The sequence below is a fragment of the Cryptomeria japonica genome, chromosome 2 (assembly GCF_030272615.1).
Source record: "Cryptomeria japonica chromosome 2, Sugi_1.0, whole genome shotgun sequence".
Taxonomy (NCBI): Eukaryota; Viridiplantae; Streptophyta; class Pinopsida; order Cupressales; family Cupressaceae; genus Cryptomeria; species Cryptomeria japonica.
In genome coordinates this window covers 471,070,057-471,089,088 of record NC_081406.1, presented here as the reverse complement: position 1 = coordinate 471,089,088, position 19,032 = coordinate 471,070,057, and the positions used below count along the sequence as shown (strand labels likewise).

Genomic DNA, 19,032 nt, shown 5'->3' with positions numbered 1-19,032 from the left:
GGTCCCTGGGAGAGGGACGAGAGCTACAAGGTACCTCGCCCTGGTCCCTTGGAGAGGGACAGGAGCGATTTAGTCAATATAGGTCATTTTCCTTCATTTTTTGCATCTCAAATTATATTCATTTGGCAAAGTATCTTCCTTCGGACGTCCTCCAATTGCTAAGTCATCAAAATCTTGCACGGACAAGGTGAAATTTGAATTGTAGCTCCGGTCCTTCACTGAGGGACAGGAGCGATTTTCCTCCTGGAGGCATTTCTGTGCTCATGAAAATCTCCAATTTATATTCAAATGAAAGATCTTGTCGTTCTCCATCACTTCAAACGTAAACTTCGTCTGGACTCTGCAAGGACAATGAGATATTTGGAAATGAGCTCCCGTCCTTCACTGAGGGACAGGAGCGATTTTGCTCCTACAGGCCAAAATAACAAGATTTTTCACATTTTAACACTTCACGAGGCGAAAACAAATCAATTCCAATGCCCAGGATCAAACTTCAAAAAAGTCAAAATTTGGTCAAAATATTCAATCAGACAAAAATTCACATTGACGGTCATCATTTAGACAAGTTTAAGCTCTGCATGAACATTCCAATTGAAAATTAGACCATTTTGGCGAATTCATTGCATTCAAAATTTGCATTCTAGGAAAGAAGCTCAAAAAGCTCTCAAAAGCGACTGGATTTTGGCTTAAAAAGGCAATATTTAAAACCCTAAGGCTTGGCCCTAAATCCAGACAACTAACTAACTAACAAAACCCTAAAAACGAAAGCGAAAACTAGCGAAAAACAAGCAAAAAGAGGGGGTCCCCATTTGCGATGGGGCGATGTGTGAAATGGTCACAACAGTCCCGTACCGCCTCCCCTCCTTGTTCAGAATACTTTGACGAGTTGCTCTGTGACTCGCCTTAAGAGTCTTCTTCACTCGACGTCGAGTGTGGGGCCTGGTCGGTGAGATCTTCCTTCGGTACGTCTGGAAGTGGCAAGTTCCTGGCGGCCTCCGCCAACTCCTTCCACGTACACGGCCTTTGTCTCTCCTGACTACGACTCCGACTCACACTCTGACTTCTGCTACGTTTCTCAGGGCTCTTCGAGTCAGCAACCTCCCTTAGCCGTCGTCTCCGCTCGGCCTGTTCTTTTGTACGGAGAGATTTCCGTACAGTTCCCTCGTCTACTCCTTCGGTGGCAGTGGTATGTTTGTCTTTGTTTGGCCATAGGGGCATTAAGTTCCAGAGGTACGGCGTCGGCTTGTCTCCCTCTCCTCTTCCTCCCTACGGTTCTGTTCTTCGTACCTTTGGAGTACTTGTTGCCAACAAAGTTCCCGTACAGTTTCCCTTCGGTCTTGAAGTGCAATCAGATTTCTGGCGAGTAACCTTGGAATACTTCCGAGCAGGTCAAAGACGGGAGTGCTGACGGTGAGTTCATCACGTACTGTGCCTTCAGAGACGACTCTCTCTTGAGCCTCCCTCTGCACGTACTGCGTGATCGACACGTCCCACAACTCTACCAAGTTTGCTGTCAACTGATCCTCTCGTGCCTCTTCCACGGTACTTTCTTCGTGTGTGTTGCTGTCCACGACAATTAATTGCTGGTTGAATGGCCGACCCATTAATTCCTTCCGCCTGCTGCCATAGTTATCTCTAGGTTCGTTCAGACAACGACGCCAAAATGTTTAGTCCTTAGTATGAGGTTGGTAAATTGTCGGATAAAACAAGGATTTCCCACACGTACCAATTATTCATGTAACAGAACATTCATATATCAAAGCATAAGTAACAATAACAAACAACTATACTAGAAGAATGATATCTTTATTGAATTCTCAAGAATATGTCAGTACAAATACCCCCCTTGCCGAGGTTCCATCCGAATCATATATAGACTCGACGGTTGGCCAAGTTGCCAACCGTCACTAACTACCAACTACCCCATGGGGACTCAAACATAACCAAACATAAACACCCATCCCAACTACAAACTAACATGTGTTATTGACCCCTAACAAAGAAGTTTTTAGACATGGGAGTAAAGAGTTAAATAGTTGGAGGAGGGAAATAAAAACAAAAATGTTTTTCCATTTGTTTTTGATTAAGAAGGTAAAACAAGTTTTGAAGGGGCCTTGTTGGTGCGTGTTTTTTGACACACAAAACATAGAATAAAGATGCCCAAAAGACACTCTATCCTCGCTTGAATAAAATCACCGTGTATGCTAAGATTGCAAAGAAGATCATATGGCGATTCCAATGTTTTTACTGCGACCTAGCGACTTTAATGTTGGAATATAGCTCGTTTGGTGATGTGTGCTGGTAGTCGAAGGGGGACTAACGAATTTCATTCACAATGAAGACTTTTAGCTTTATTTTTTGGGATTTTCGATTTTGGATTTAAAAAAAGGTAAAAAGGAAAAGGGTTTAGGAATTCTATACTATTTCTAGGAATTTAAGAGACGATAGTGATTGGGTGAAACTAAACCACGTTTTGGTCTGCCAACTTAAACAACTAAACAAAGTGGGTGCAATCTTCAAGGGTTGTGCTTAAGATTTTCATACCATGAATAGTACCATCAAAATGAAGAATACTTATTTGAAAGTAGAAGTTAAACATCCACAAAATATGCTCAAGCTAACTATGCACAATGAACAAAAATCATCTGTCCATCAAAGGTATGAGCAATGCTTTCACCAATCAATACTATCAAATTGTTGAAACTTAGTAGCTTCGGTAAGATAAATGATTGAATGAGAGACTTCATTTATCTCTCATTCAATCATATACCTTATCGATATAACTAAAATCTAAATGTAGACCTCATGATTAAATAAATGAACTTGTTATAATCATCTTATATGTATAATCGATCATACTATAATTGTAATAAGATCAGACCAGAATTATGATAACTATCATAGATATCATATGATAGCATCGATTGATGCTATCATATGATAGCTATAACAATTATCATCTTAATCTCAATTTATATCGATCGATGATTATCTTATTTGTCGGATGATTATATTCTTGACGTGACCTGATTACTAATCGGTCAAACATACTAACTAACGTGCCCCGATAGCAATCGGTTTAATATATATTAAATGTGACGTGACCAATAGTTATCGGTACATCGCTTAAGTGAAGCGGTGCATATGCACCGATCAAGACATGTCTTGATCGAGCATGTCAAAAGACATGACTGGTCAAGGCATGCCTTGATTGGTGGGCATTGCCTATATGTACATGTCAATGAAAAGCTGTAGAAGCATAGAAAATATTAATGTTATCTTCAGCAACCTGTGACAGAAGAAATAACAAAAAATATCAGTAAAAGAACAATAAGTTTATACAACTTCAGACTTGAACATAAATTTGAATATTATTTACATGGTATCAGAGCCACACTAATCGAACTTGAGGCATTCAAATTTGAGAAGTTCAAACCGAAGATGTAAACATCATATTTCCCATGGCTAATGCTATCAGATTTGAGGACAGACTTGAAGGAGGCGACAATTTCTCAGCATGGAAGTTCAGAATTAAAATGATTCTAAAAGAAAATAAGGTTGAATCATTCGTAAAAATTGAATCTAAAGAACTAGAGGATGAACCTGACAAATCAACATGGATCGAGGGAAATGAAAAGGCCATGAAGATCATAGTTGATGGAGTAAGAAATCACATCATGCCAATAATAACAAAGCATGAAGCTGCCTACCATATGTTCAAAGCACTCGAAAGTGCATTTGAGATAAATAATGCAAGTAGAACCCTGGCTCTAAAAAAAGAAATAAATCATATAAGTATGAACAAAGGGGAGTCAATCAATGCATACTTTATGCGGATATCAGCCCTAAGGGATGAATTGGCAACGCTTGGATATGAGATCCAGAGGAAAGAGCTAAGGTTGCCTAGTACATGGGAGACATTCATCCAAGGCATTAGTGCAAGAGCTAAATATCCGAAATTTGATAGGCTAAGAGTAGATTGTCTTTAAGAGGAGTCAAGGCGAAATAAGAAGGGGATCAAACAAAAGAACATAGATGAAGATCTCCATGTTCTAAATACCAACTCCAACAAGAAAAACAAGAAGAAACATTTCAAGAAGAGAAAGAACCGACATGAGAAAAAGTCATCTAAAAGAGACAACTCTCACATTCAGTGCTTTAGGTGTGATCAATATGGACACCTATGCAGCAAGATGTCCGGATAGAATCAAACAGCAAGCTACATTTGCAAAAGTTAAAAGGGAAGAATATGACTCCGAGAAGCATGTATTCTACTCTGCCCTCTCCAGTCAAGTATCCAATAAAACTAACACCTGGATCATTGACAGTGGATCTTCAAGACACATCCTTGGGTATAGAGAATTATTGGATTCCATGGTAGAAGAAACCGATGAGGAAGTAACTATTGGTGATGACTCTGCACATCCAGTGAAAGGCGTTGGTACTTGCACCATTAAGCTGAAGACAGGCATGTCTCTTCAACTCACTAGAGTCCTATTCGTTCCTGGCATCAAGAGGAACTTAATCCCCATATCTGCACTTGAAGATGATGGGTACAAAATAACATTCATGAATGGTAAAGTTCTAGTATGGCCACAAAACTCTTCCATCAAGAAGGCTACAACCCTAGGACATAGAAAAGGCTATTTATACGAGGTATGTACTGAATCTAACCTAGCCCTAATTCATGAGATTACAGATTCAAATGAAATTTGGCATAGAAGATTAGGTCATTTAAACTTTTGTGCTTTATGTTCAATGGAAAAATTAGTAATTGGTTTGCTTAAGTTAAAACAATACCATTCTGGTACATGTAAGGGGTGTGCCCTAGGCAAAAATACTAAGAGTTCCTTTCAGAATAGTTCTAGGAAAACAAGCAATGTTTTAGAGCTAGTTCACTTTGACCTATGTGGGCCAATGTCTGTACCATCATTAGGGGGGTGCCTTTACTATGTAATATTCATTGATGACTTCTCCAGGAAGACCTGGATCTATTTTCTTAAACGTAAAGAATCTGAAGAGATGCTCAAGAGATTTAAGGAATTCAAATCCCTCTCTGAAAATTCTTCCGGAAGGAGAATAAAAACCTTAAGGACTGATAATGGGAGGGAATACACCTCATACATTTTTAGAGAATTTTTTAAAGATGCTGGGATTAAAAGGGAGTTCACTGTCCCTTACAACCCCCAACAAAATGGGGTTGTTGAGAGGAAAAAATGGAACCATTGTAGAGGCAGCCAAAGCCATGCTTCTTGATCAAAACTTAGAAACTCGTCTTTGGGCAGAAGCCTCCAACACTGCTGTATACATACAAAATAGATGCCCTCACTCCCACATTGAAGATAAAACTCTTGAAGAAGTCTTCACAGGTATAAAACCTGATATCACTCACTTTAGGATATTTGGATGCCCTATCTACTTTCATATACCTAAAGAGAAAAGAACAAAACTAGAACCCTCTGGAAGAAAAGGAATATTTGTTGGATACAGTGAAACCTCTAAAGCCTACAGAATATTTGTGCTTGGACATAGCAATATTGAACTTAGTAGAGATGTAATATTTGAAGAAGACAACTTTCAAAAGAGCCAAATACTCTATTGAGTCAAAAATCTATGTTCCATCTTCAAACATAGAAGAGGATTCCACTCCTCAGATTCAGAGGGAGTGCTCAGAAGAAAATGAAGAACAAATTCCTCCCCAAGAAATCGCTAAGAAAAGACCTCTGTGGGCTCACAAAACAATGGAAGATGCAAGGGACTTTGCAGCTCCTTCAGGGACCTTTAGAGAAAGTAAGAGGCCCCGAAGATTCATTAGCTATGTAGCCCTAATGAATGATCTCTCTAAATCAGAACCTTCTAGTGTACCAGAAGCTCTTAAACATCAAGTTTGGAGAGATGCCATGTCAGAAGAATATAAATCCATCCTCAACAATGATGTATGGGAAATTGTTCCTAGGCCAAAAGGGAAATCCGTTGTCTCATCCAAGTGGCTATTCAAAATCAAACATGCTGTCGATGGTAGCATAGAGAAACATAAAGCCAGATTTGTTGTCTGGGGGTTCTCTCAGAAAGAAGGAATAGACTATGATGAGACATTTGCTCCAGTTGCTAGATACACCTCTCTCAGAACAGTACTGGCCATTGCAGCAGCCAAAGGCTGGAAAGTCCATCAAATGGATGTGAAAACTGCTTTCTTGAATGGTGAAATTGAGGAGGAAGTCTACTTAGAACAACCAGAAGGGTTTGAGATCCACAATACAGAGACACGTGTGCAGATTAAAGAAAGCTCTATATGGTCTAAAATAGGCTCCCAAGGCTTGGTATGAAAGAATTGACAGCTATCTGCTGGGATTGGGATTCTTAAAGAATGATGCAGATCCAAATCTTTACTTCAAGAAAGTCAAAAGTGACATGCTGATATTAATCTTATATGTTGATGATCTTCTGATTACAGGAGAAAATCACCTTATTGGTCAATGTAAGAAAGACCTTGAAAAGGAGTTTGATATGAAGGATTTAGGCCTTCTACATTACTTCCTTGGATTAGAGGTTTGACAAAACTCTAACAGCATTATACTTAATCAAGGAAAATACACCTTAGACATATTGAAGAGATTTGGTATGATGAACTGTAGACCCATGACTTCTCCCATGAAAACTAATCTTCACAAACTGAAGGAGGCAGCAACAGATTCTCCATTGGTAGATCCTACGCTCTACAGACAGATGATTGGATCATTAATGTACCTGGTCAATACTAGACCTGATATCTGTTATCCAGTAAATGCCTTAAGTCAATTCATGTGTGAACCTAAGGAGATTCATCTTATGGCAGTAAAACATATAATGAGATACCTTCAAGGTACTCTCAACTATGGACTCAAGTATGAGAATATTGACTTGAATCTTCACGGGTTCACTGATTCAGATTGGGCTGGAGGTGTGACTGACAGGAAAAGCACCTCAGGGTGCTGCTTCAGCTTGGGTTCAGCCATGATATCTTGGATTAGTAGGAAACAGTCTTCAGTAGCTCAGAGCTCTACAGAGGCCGAATATATCGCAGCTTCCATGGCTGCACGAGAAACTGTATGACTACGAAAGCTACTTGTGGGATTATTCGGAGAACCAATGAAGCCTACTATAATTCATTGTGACAATCAGAGTTGTATAAAACTCTCTGTGAACCCTGTATTTCATGATAGATCCAAACACATTGAGATCCCTTATCACTATGTGAGAGATATGGTGGATAGGAATGTGATTCAGTTACAGTATATCAGTACAGGAGACCAGACAACAAACATACTGACCAAACCTCTAGCCAGAGTGAAAGTTGAACACTTCAGAAAAGGTCTTGGTATGATTGAGTTATAATCAGTTTTGTAATCTGTACTAATATATGAGATGTTTAATGTGTAAACTTGTTCTGTCATGTTATGACTTTATGGGCTCCACCCCTTGTGAACATTTCTAAAAGGTGACGATCTTTTAGACTATGAACACTTGTATTAAACATTATGAGGTGACGATCTTGTAATGTTGATATCATGCTGACTTGATATCACTCTGACTCATGGATGTGCCATGATATGTTGTGGTAGACATTATGTGACGTAATCTCAGTGCACATACCATAACCTGGATATAAGGGAATTTAACATTCTCAAGTATTCTATATCCAAGGTATCGCGTGTTATGCGACACTGATATCACGTGTTATGTGATATGTATATCACAAGATGATGTGATATATTCCTGTGTCACTCATTACGTGATGCATCATGTCACGAGCATATGTGATATGATCCCTTGTATTACGAAGTCGTGTAATACATGTTATTATAAGAAATATGATGCTTATTTTCCATAGGTCTCCAGTTATCTTCCCTAGCTAAGAGGGAGTGTTGAAACTTAGTAGCTTCGGTAAGATAAATGATTGAATGAGAGACTTCATTTATCTCTCATTCAATCATATACCTTATCGATATAACTAAAATCTAAATGTAGACCTCATGATTAAATAAATGAACTTGATTTAATCATCTTATATGCATAATCGATCATACTATAATTGTAATAAGATCAGACTAGAATTATGATAACTATCATAGATATCATATGATAGCATCGATTGATGCTATCATATGATACTTTTAACACTTATCATCTTAATCTCAATTTATATCGATCGATGATTATCTTATTTGTCGGATGATTATATTCCTGACGTGACCCGATTACTAATCGGTCAACCATACTAACTAATGTGCCCCGATAGCAATCGGTGTAATATATATTAAATGTGACGTGACCAATAGTTATCAGTACATCGCTTAAGTGAAGCGGTGCATATGCACCGATCAAGACATGTTTTGATCGGGCATGTCAAAAGACATGACCGGTCAAGGCATGCCTTGATTGGTGGGCATTGCCTATATGTACATGTCAATGAAAAGCTGTAGAAGCATAGAAAATATTAATGTTATCTTCAGCAACCCGTGACATAAGAAATAACAGAAAATATCAGTAAAATTATAATAAGATTATACAACTTCAGACTTGAACATAAATTTGAATATCATTTACACAAATCTTGCATTCATTTAATAACTTTTATAAACCAAATTCTATTTTATGTTGAAGAAAATATGAAACCATGCAACTACAAGATAACATAGAGATTCAAAGCAATGCAAATGAACTTTATTATCTTTATAGTCTTAAGCAACAATTTCACCAATCTATCTCATACAAATGAGAGAAGAGGGCTTTATATAGAGTTTTGAAAATGAACGAAAGGCCTAGATCAAATTGAGATCAATGGCCGAGATTAAAACATAGATACTCTAACTAGGGTTTACAATAGTTATCCAACAAGAGCAAATAAAAGAAAGACAAGTGTCACATGGAGCTTTCTTCTAGAAGAGCACATCCTTATCCCCTTTTTGGGGCAGCATATTCGATGAACTTGGACACAAGAGGATTAACCTCTTCCACTGTGACATGTAGCAGCATGTTTATCTTGAATTCGATCACGTCCAAGTCATCAACACAGGTGGCAAAAGTATTCTCCCAATCCAATTCCTGTTTCTGAAAGGCATCCTTGATGGAAAAAAAGGTGGATGCCGTAGTCGGTCTTGTGAAAGTGAAGAAATTCTCTTGAGCTTTGACCTATAGATTTTCCATGTTCATTTCATTTTCTTGAATTGCTTCTTTGATAGCAACTTCTTCAAGGTAGGCCGGTATCCTTCCATTAGGTGCCACAATCTGCCATGTCTTGAATTCTAGATAGTAACAAAGAAGTTTGCCGATATGATAATATCAACGTGAGAACTTCATTTTTGATGTTTGCAATCTGTTCCTTAGTTTCTTTAGTTGTCATCTTCATCTCCTCAAAGTCTTCAACTGTTTCCTGTGGAAGAGCCAAAGGCGGGGGAACCGTTGCATTTCCTTGAGCAATAGGATTTATCAAGTGTTGGAGAAAATTTCTCAGTTGCTCATTCTCTTTCTTTAATTCTTCTTTCTTTTCTACTTCTCTCTTCAATCATTCTTTGATTGTCTTTGAAGTCAACATGACCAAGGTTGGTGTCACCAACCCTCTTCCACTTTGAAGTGATTTTAGATTCTTGCTGTGCTCCCTTGTTGGCGAATTTCATTTGAACCTTTTTGGAAATCCCTTCCTTAGTTGACATCTATCTCCTGAAAATCATGAAAACTTTCGAAGTTAAAAAACACTAAGGGGGTTGGATGTTTGTTCCCATCCTAGAGTGCAAAGTTTGAAGAAATTTTCGAAGGTTAATTTTAACTTGTGGAAATTTTGGAAATTGAAGCATTTGCCCCTAAAAAGCATAAAAAAGAAAGACGATTTGAAGTGAAAGCTGTTTTGCAAGTTTGGAAAATTCTTTATTAAATCACTCCAACTTTGACCTCAAACGTGGAAATTGGCTTTGAAATTCTTCTAGAAGATGTCTTGGAAATTTGCAATTTTGAGCTTTTTCAACACTTAGCCAAAATTTTTCGAATTCTTCTCCTTAGGTGAATCTCCTCATGCTTTTCACTTTTTGTTTTAATCATCTTTCCATTTTCCTTTCAATAGCTGGGCGAATTTTATCCTTTGCCCTTGAATAAGGGAAAAAAAAATGCCACTTGATGGGGCGGATTTGGTAGTAGGAAATGGAACTTTCACATTTTCCAAGGCGAACTTCATCTTGACTTTAGAATTTTCTCATCTCTTTATACTTAGCCAAAATTCTGACTTTTCCCTTCAAAAATATCAACACTTAACCACTTTCTTTACCCATTCCTTGGGTGGACTTCATCATGTCTCAAGACATATCCAATATTTCCTAGGCAGAATTCACTTGTTGCTAAGACATTCTTCTCTTGGCCTTGGTGGACTTTAGCATTGGTTAGGACATTTCCTCACAAGGCTTGGTGGACTTTGCTATGTTACAAGATATTTCCTTTCTTGATGGGTGGACTTCATGTGTTGCCAAACCATTTTTTGGTGAAGTGTTGGGTGGAGTTTACCATGTCTCAGGGCTTGCATTTTTTGATGGGTGGAGTTTGCCTTCGCTCAGGACATTTTCTTTCCTTGATGGGTGGAGTTTGCCTTGTCTCAGGACATTTTCTTTCCTTGATGGGTGGAGTTTGCCATGTCTTAGGACATTGCGTTTTTTGATGGGCGAATTTCATTGTGGATTAAGAGATTTTCTTTTTGTGGAAGGCATATTTTACTATGCCTCAGGAGATTTTCTTACCTTGATGAGCGGAATTTGCCTTACCTCAAGACATTTTATTTTTTCCATGAACACTTAGTGAAATTTCTTGCTCATCACCATTTTTGTCTGGAACTTTCTGGATCAACGACTTGTTTGGAGAATTTTCTATTGATTTTTCACCTTGGAGATACAAACTTTTCATTTCGAAGATAGGAACCACATTGCCACGACCTGACTGACCCAATCCTAGGTCAACTGTCAAAAAAGTTGAAAAAAGCAAAAAGCAAAAAGCAAAAAAGTAGGTGAAAAAGCTGCTTCCCTGATTGGTCCCAAAGCACCAAAAATGAAAAAAGCAAAAAGCAAAAAGCAAAAAAGCAGAATTCCACAAAAATAGGAAGTTGTCAGAATTGACCTTGAGAAGTTGCATTTTTCGTCCTTTGGCTTGCCTTAGCACTTCTGTGATGTCAAAATGTCCATTTGATCATGATTGGTCCAATTGACTTGAGGATTATTAGAAAACTCTATGAAACACTACACTTGCGAAGATTGGTGAGTCAAAACACTACCCTAAAAAGCAAAAACAAGGGGTCACCATTTGCAATGGGGCGATGTGTGGAAACGTCACAACAGGCCTGAAACCCTTTACATAAAGCATAGATACAACAAAAACATAGCCAAAAAATAGCAAAATGTTTGCAACCATGAACTCCAACTAAACAACCAGCAACACAAACTACCTAATCTGCTAGACACAGAAAGGAGAAGCAGGAAAAAACTTCTGTTACATCCGGTTGAGAATTTTCATAGCCTCCAGTTCTTGCTGGTAGAAATTTTTATGTAACTTGACAAAGTCAACAAGAGAAGTTTTCTTCTTGCTAGCTCTAGTTCTGGTACCGGGGCCAGCCTTTCCACTCTTCACCCCAGGTGCAACATTGTCATTGACAACATGAATTACATGGCCTTCATGTAGGTCCTTCAGCTTGTCCATAAGGATTTTTATCCCCACAGCACTGTTATGAGTGGTGCATTTGTTGACTTGGACAACACAATTGGCAGAATAAACAAAACCATAATGAACAGAAAGAAGCTAAGAAATATTCTAGAACCCTATTAACTAAATTAAGGGAGAGGTAAATGAAGTGGCATTTGATGTTGGGAAATAATTAACTATTGTTTTAGAAGGGGTGATAAGTTCTAAGGCAAGAAATGATCCAAAAAAAATGAGGAAAAATAGTGGTAGGCCTAATTGCAGAAAAAGCCCAAGTACCAGATAGGTATCAGATAGGATTCTTTTAGAAACTTTGGTATAGTATAGGCTGAAAGGTGATAGAAGCAAATACAAGAATTTGGAAGAGAAAAAATCCAGTTTTGAAGAATGGAATAATACTTTACCAGCCTTAATCCCAAAATAGGAGGATACAAAATTCTGAAATACCTTTAGATCACTCTTTGTATATTAGATGGGATGCCTTTAGCTCATTAACCTATTGATTAAGTTCGCGAAAGTAGGAAAACATGAGTGATGAAAAAACTAGATTCAAACATAACTTATGATTGTAAATTGGGAATTTTTGACATATATACAAAAGAAGTCTGACTTTTTGCGGGATTGGGTGCATGGGTTGACAGTTGAATAAGTGCTTGCCCATATTCAGCCCTTGTTTTGTAACTTCAGTGACTGGCATATATATGCATCAAGGGGGTTAAGGCAAGGAGGTTCACTTTGCCTATTCTATTTATTAAAGTGGAGAAAGCCTTAGCAAGGATGATAGAGAAGGTACATAAAAAAAAAGAATAAAAGGTTTAACCTTACCCTCAATGGATCTTTTATCCAATATTCAAGTTTTAAACAATACTTTGATGATAGGAGCTACAGCTTTTTAGGAAAAATGATCTTTTAAGAAAATATTGAATAATTATGAAACTGTTGTAGTTGGAGAGGACAATATTTTTCTTTGATGTACCAGGAAAGCCAGAAAAAAGAACTTATAAGATCGTTGGTTTTGGATTTTTTTGAATATCAAGTATATACCTGGGAATTCCTATGCTAAAGGAAAGTATAAGGTGTTGGAAGAAATTGGTAGACCAAATTTGGGCAAAATTGTCACCATGGAAAGGAAATTATCTTAGCTCATTTGTAAGAACTGAATTAATAAGGTGCTGTCTACAAGTGGTTCAAATATGCATGATGTTTTTATTTCAAGAACCAAATATAATAGTTGAGGTTGTCCCAAGAATACAAATAATTTCTTGTGGCATAGGTAAAAGGAAAGAGTGCCTTGACAACTTGGAAATAGATAAGCCAACCAAAATAGAATGCAGGTAGGGTAGGTTATATAAAGGAAAGGAAATGCTTTGGAGAAGTGTGGTTCATGGAATTATTTTGAGAGTCAGGAAATTGAAAGGATATTTGTTTTTTCTCCTTCTTATGGTTCTCAAGGATGGAATTTTTTGAGGAGTTCTATCCCCTTAATTGAACAGGATTTGTGATAGAATATGAGTGTATGAAGGCTTTGTTTTGAGATGATACCTCCATAAGTTCAGTTCCTTTAGCTTAAGAGCAGAGTCTTGCTAATCTAAATGTTTATGTGGAAAGGTTTTGGTATGATAAAGTTGAAAACAATCTCATATATTTAGCACGAAGAATAAAATGGAAGCATTTGGAATGTCACATCATTTGGATAGAAATAACATTTGTAGTTCTGGAAAATATTATAAAAGATCAACACACATTTTAGTTAAAGAGAGGGAGTTGTAAAGAAATAAGATCAAATGTGAGATGGAGTTACATATTATATGGGAAAATAGCAGATCAACAGAGAATTTAGTTAAAGAGGCATTCAAATTTTTTCTTTTTGAAAAACTTAAAGGGAAAGTTAGGCAATTTCCAGACAAGAATGTGCAACTCAAGCATGGACTTACAAATGCGCAACATGATGTTCTCACTGATACAAAGGTTTCATGGTCCTTCAAAATGTGCTTTATGCATGAGTAACTTAGAATATGGAGATCAAAGTTTTAGGACTCGGACTTGGCTCAGACTTGGCAAACCAATATAGGACTTGGACTCGGGACTCAGCACGAACTCAGCGAAAAACTTGGGATAGGACTTGACAAAGAAGAAAACCGTAGTTTCACAAAAAAAGAAAGAAATTAATGCATTTAGAGAACATAAGAGCCTAATTTGATTATCAAGTTGTCATGATTCAAACCTTACACATGTCATATGATCTTCAAACACTTGATATTTGAAATTTCATCATTCATACTCAAACTTTTAAATGTATAACAGCATCAAGAGTTTATAAATGCTTATATATAATGGTATGTCAAAATGAGAAAACAACAAAATACAATATACATTGTAATGTCACCACTTTGAAATAGAATTTAATGGTAAATATCTAAGTTACCGGTTCGGGTTCGAAGAACTCGGTATGCCGGTACGGAAAATTTTTGAAAAGGGGTTGGGTTCGTTTGGGTTCATTAGTACAAAAACATGTAAATTTTATATATATATATATATATTGATATTTGTGAAGCCTATAAGCATGAAGTAAAATTTGCATGTCACATAGCATCATATAAACAACAAAACAAACATAAGCTTGTAATCATAGCATCATGATGATACCATAATAGCATCATATACATCAAGTTTATTATCAAAATGACAAAATATTCAAGTATCATTGTTTCAACTTTCAACAATATAAAGTTTAATCATCAAATGGATCATCTAATTCATCCTCCTCCTCCTCCTCCTCCTCCCCCTCATTGACATTGACATTAGATGAGCCAATGCCACTTGCACTTGCACTATAAGTTGGCTCGATTTCCGAGTCATCAAGTGTCAATGCAAGAAGCTGAGAAGCAGGAGCATCCAAATTAGTATGCTTTGGATCTATATCCCACATCTTCGTTTCTCCTTTTGTGTAGTCACGTTGTTTGTGTGAAAGAAGATGTAGGTTGGAATGCACATATACTAAATTCTCCGCTCTTTTTGATAGCAGCCTATTGCGCTTTACTGAGTGGATGAAAGAGTATGTGCTCCAATTTCTTTCTGAAGCAGATGAACTAGCAACCTATGAAGACAAAGTAAACAATTAAAGTTATACATTAATAAAAATAAAATTACTAGCAACCTATTAAGACAAAGTAAACTATAAATAAACTAAAACCTGTAAATTTAAAATTCTAATTAATTAAACTTGTCATAAAACTTTTATAGCGAGGGGTTGTAGGTGGAAGCATGTGCCCTGGAAGTACCACCAGCTATGAGCATCCTTCTTGGATCTATGACGAAGTGCATCAACACTTAGACCATTCCCATTTGCGAATTCTATGAACTCATTTGCAACAACATCTTGCAAATCATCATCAAGATATAGTCTAAGAAATGCTGCCTTGTACCCATTACTCCATGGTGGAATCCTTCCTGGTTTATCAAGAAACTGATTGCTATAGTACTTAGGTGTCAAGGCATAGGCAAGAAGATGCAAAGGAGTGGTCATCTTATTCCACCTTTCTACAATAATTGCTTCCAGTTCTTTGAAGAATTTCTCCTGGGGTCAATGCCATCATAAATCTCATATATGCAAGGCCTATCCATGTCTGTATAGCGAATCATGCTCATGATGGGCTTAGTGATACTTAGGAGATATGTAACAAGATCCCACCATTTCTCATTCAATATTCTCTCCCTAATTTTTTCTGCCCTCTCAGTGCTACTCTGCTTCCATACAGTCCAATTGGTGCTGATCACCATATTGCATAGTGCCACTCTAACTTTCACAAGTCGTCTTAAGACGATTGTATTTGATGCAAAACTGGTCTCAGCAACCTATAACACAAATTAATGCCAAATGATTAAAAAATAAAGCCAAAGTTTAAAGAAGAATACACAACAGCTTACACAATGATATTAAGAACATTGAAAATTAAAAAAATCAGAAAATGTAAAATTAAATTACTTTTTCACTTACCTTCAATAGCTCCAAATTCGAATAGGTTCTAAAAATCCCATGAGACATGTGGTGGTTTGTGATGAACATCTAGATGTCCTCAGCCTCTGCATACACATCTCTGATCCATTTTATTTTTTGCCCAATCCTTTGTAGCATAAGATTGAGTGAATGTACCGCACAAGGTGTCCAAAAGATGTGATCATAGCGTTGCGCAACCAACAAACCAGCAGCTCTACAATTTTTTGCATTGTCCGTTATGACTTGGACAACATTGCGGGTCCCACCGACTCAATGGCGGAGATGAGAATTTCAGCAATAAATTGGCCATCTTTTATTTGGCCCTCACAATCCACAACTTTCAAAAACATTGCCCCTTTAGGGGACACCGCTATGACATTGATCAAGGGACGGTTATAGCATCTTTCCACCCATCTGAAACAATTGTTACACCTGTCTCAACCCATGAATCCCTTATGGGTTTCCATGCATCTTCAACCCTCTTCACCTCTTTCTCCAATAATGTTCCACGTACTAGCTCATAACTGGGGCCCTTATACCCTCTTGGAGCCTCATTAACACTTTTTATCATTTGCTTCCAATATGGGGAGCGAACAACATTGGAAGACAACCCATTTGCATAAATACACCTTACTATATCTTCGTCAACATTGTCTCTACTCTCATTTTGAAATGCGGTTTCTAAAGGCCCTTGATTTCTTTTACGTGTCAAGGGTGGTTCACTTTGAGGTTCATTTGTGGCAAAGAAGGGGTGGTCTTCTACTACAATATTGGGATTAGAAGGGGCTTGCATTCCCCCCTTGTTTTCTTTGATGCGGTTTGGTTCAATCTACGAGCTTCTCTCTCTTCTGCTGCCTCATGCTCCCTAATATATTTCATCATTGTCTCATCTAGTATAGGTTTACCATCTTTTCCAGGGCATTTTTTGATGCCTCTTCCTTTTATTCCACACAAATGGCCTACCACCCGATAATATGAACTATTACGTTCAATACCACATCCTCGGCATCTCCAACGGAATCCCCCACCTCCTGGAAGTTGTTTTATAATGTCAACATACTTCCATAAGGGAGAATTTGGATCATTTCTTTGTTTTGCAATTATTTGTTCATTGCCAATGGAGGAAGATGTAGATGCCATTCTAGTTCCTATGGCAAGAAATAATATAAACATATTTAAAAACAAAAACTAAATAATGAAAAAAAATTCAAGTTTCATGTTTGACAATTTGTGAAACAAAATAGTTGGAAATAAATGTTAAAAAACCTACCTCTTGTAGCCAATGGAAGCTTGAAAATGTATGGAAATGATGCTGCAACACTTGTTGAAGCTTCAAAAATCAGTCTTCAGCTCCTCTTTGATCTTGGAAGCCAAATTTTGTTCACCCTTTCTTCAACCTGCTCTCATAAAACTTTTGTTTGCAACACAAATGAGGTGAAATGAGTGAATATAATGTTTTAGAAGTCACTTTTAGAGTATAAGTTTCACTTTTTAGAAGGCGAAATTCAAAAAAAATTTAAACTTTGCATATATTTTTCTTTTTTGGGTCGCCCAGCCGCCCGGGTTCGACCTGGGTCTGCTCGGGTTCGACTGGGTTCGACCAGGGATGAACCACCTTTGGGTTTTTTGAATCTTGGTCGAACCGGACCCGAACCAGGAACCCGTTTGAACCAGGTGCGGTACCAGGGGGGTCCAAGGGCGAACCCGGTAACTTAGGTAAATATTAATAATAAAATTAAAATTTAAAGAATAAAAATAAAATAAAAATAAAAATCTAAAAGAATATAATTAAACATGATTAAAAATTTAATTAAGTTAATGAATGGACAAAAGGCATGAAATGATAAGTTGTGACTCTCCCAAATATGAGGTATAAAAGGGAGAAGAGAGCTTCACTTGAGAGGGGATATTTTGGGGAATCAGAAGTACAGAACTGACTTAAATTAGAAGTGCAGATCTGATTGTGAAAGGTTGTGTCCCTTTCAAAGGGCAGAAATAATGAAGAGTTGCACTCTTTCAAAGAGTGCTAATGGTGAAAGGGTGTATCTCTTTCCAAGGGGCATACATGATGAAGACGTGTGACCTTTCCCTCACATTAAGAGATATAAAGGAAAGGAATCAAAGCATCCAGTAACATCCCCATCGGTCAGTTCAGATCAGAACCGTTATTAAGTTACAGGCAGTAACATCTTTGTTCTTGGTGGTATGCATAGGAATGCACTTAATATGTATACTTAATACGAAACCTTATAATGTTCATACTGTCGTATCCCTCCCAATATTCTGGTTAGAGGAGTTTTGAATATATTCAAGTTTTATTATGAGCAACCGATGATGATGGCAATTAAGGGTATCGCTGCCTAAGGAAGAACAATCAGATCGAAGGTCTGAAGAATCCATCCGCCCAGCAATAACAGAAAAAGATAACACTTTCAGATCAGAATAAGGAGATAATATACTAAGCACTTCCAAAGTTCAGTAAATAAGAACAATCGGTATGCATCCCTGTTGACATACACATAGAATCCTGAGGCGATATTAATGATAATGTCTCTGCATACAGCATGTGTATGTTTTCTGATTATCATGCAGACATTCTGCATATTTATACTGATTAGTACTCTACAAATTCACTATATCATTATCCATCTAATGAATCACATATTCTGAGTGTTGCTGGTATGATGGAAGAGGGAGAAATTACAGTTAGGATAATGGTGTTGGGGTGATCTCACAGGCACGCCACCTCATGGTTTAAGACTGGGTAGTCCCATGAGGCCAAGGGGATACAAGGGTGCTGCCCTTGGGCCTGCGAAGTATGGGCTTCCTAGGCACCTTACTGTGACTACCCCCTCCCTCTGTCATATTGGATGAAGAAGTAGACGTGGAACATAGGATAGGTATGACAAGTGGAGGAGAACGGTGATAGGATACCCACTAGGTAGGCCACCTCATTGATGGCATGGGCCGCGTGGGGTCAAAGGGGGTTTGACTGCCCTTGAGCCTAGTTGGGGGAGTCTCTTGGGCACCACACTTGTTCAAACTACCCTATGTTCAATACATGAATACATCTTTAACAAACTGATATCTTACTTAGCACAGATAGTAGAACCTGTTATAATCATTCATGCAACTCTGTACATAGATTTCATTTCTCCTAACCTGTTTACAGGACTCTACTATGGATCTCCAGGTATTCCTAAACCCATTACACTCTATTTAGAGCACAAGACAGGTATTCATCTATATGTTATTCTGAAAGTTATTATCTAATGTTATTACCTATGAATGTAGATGTTATTATACTAGCTTATCTAAATGATAAT

The 19,032-nt window shown here is 37.6% G+C and overlaps 1 protein-coding gene across 6 annotated transcripts in view; it reads left to right on the top strand.

Moving 5' to 3' along the window:
- The window catches only part of LOC131051272 (serine acetyltransferase 2), a 155,562-nt gene that overhangs the window by 85,201 nt on the left and 51,329 nt on the right, over positions 1–19,032 (top strand). Inside the window, exon 7 of one of the 6 annotated variants that reach the window (XM_057986005.2) lies at positions 18,879–18,938. The exons of the other annotated variants lie outside the window; for them this stretch is intronic. Within the exon in view, the coding sequence (XP_057841988.2) occupies positions 18,879–18,929 (51 nt within the window). The 3' untranslated portion in view covers positions 18,930–18,938. Of the gene's footprint in view, positions 1–18,878; positions 18,939–19,032 lie in introns of those variants that run through there. 6 annotated transcript variants of the gene reach the window in all.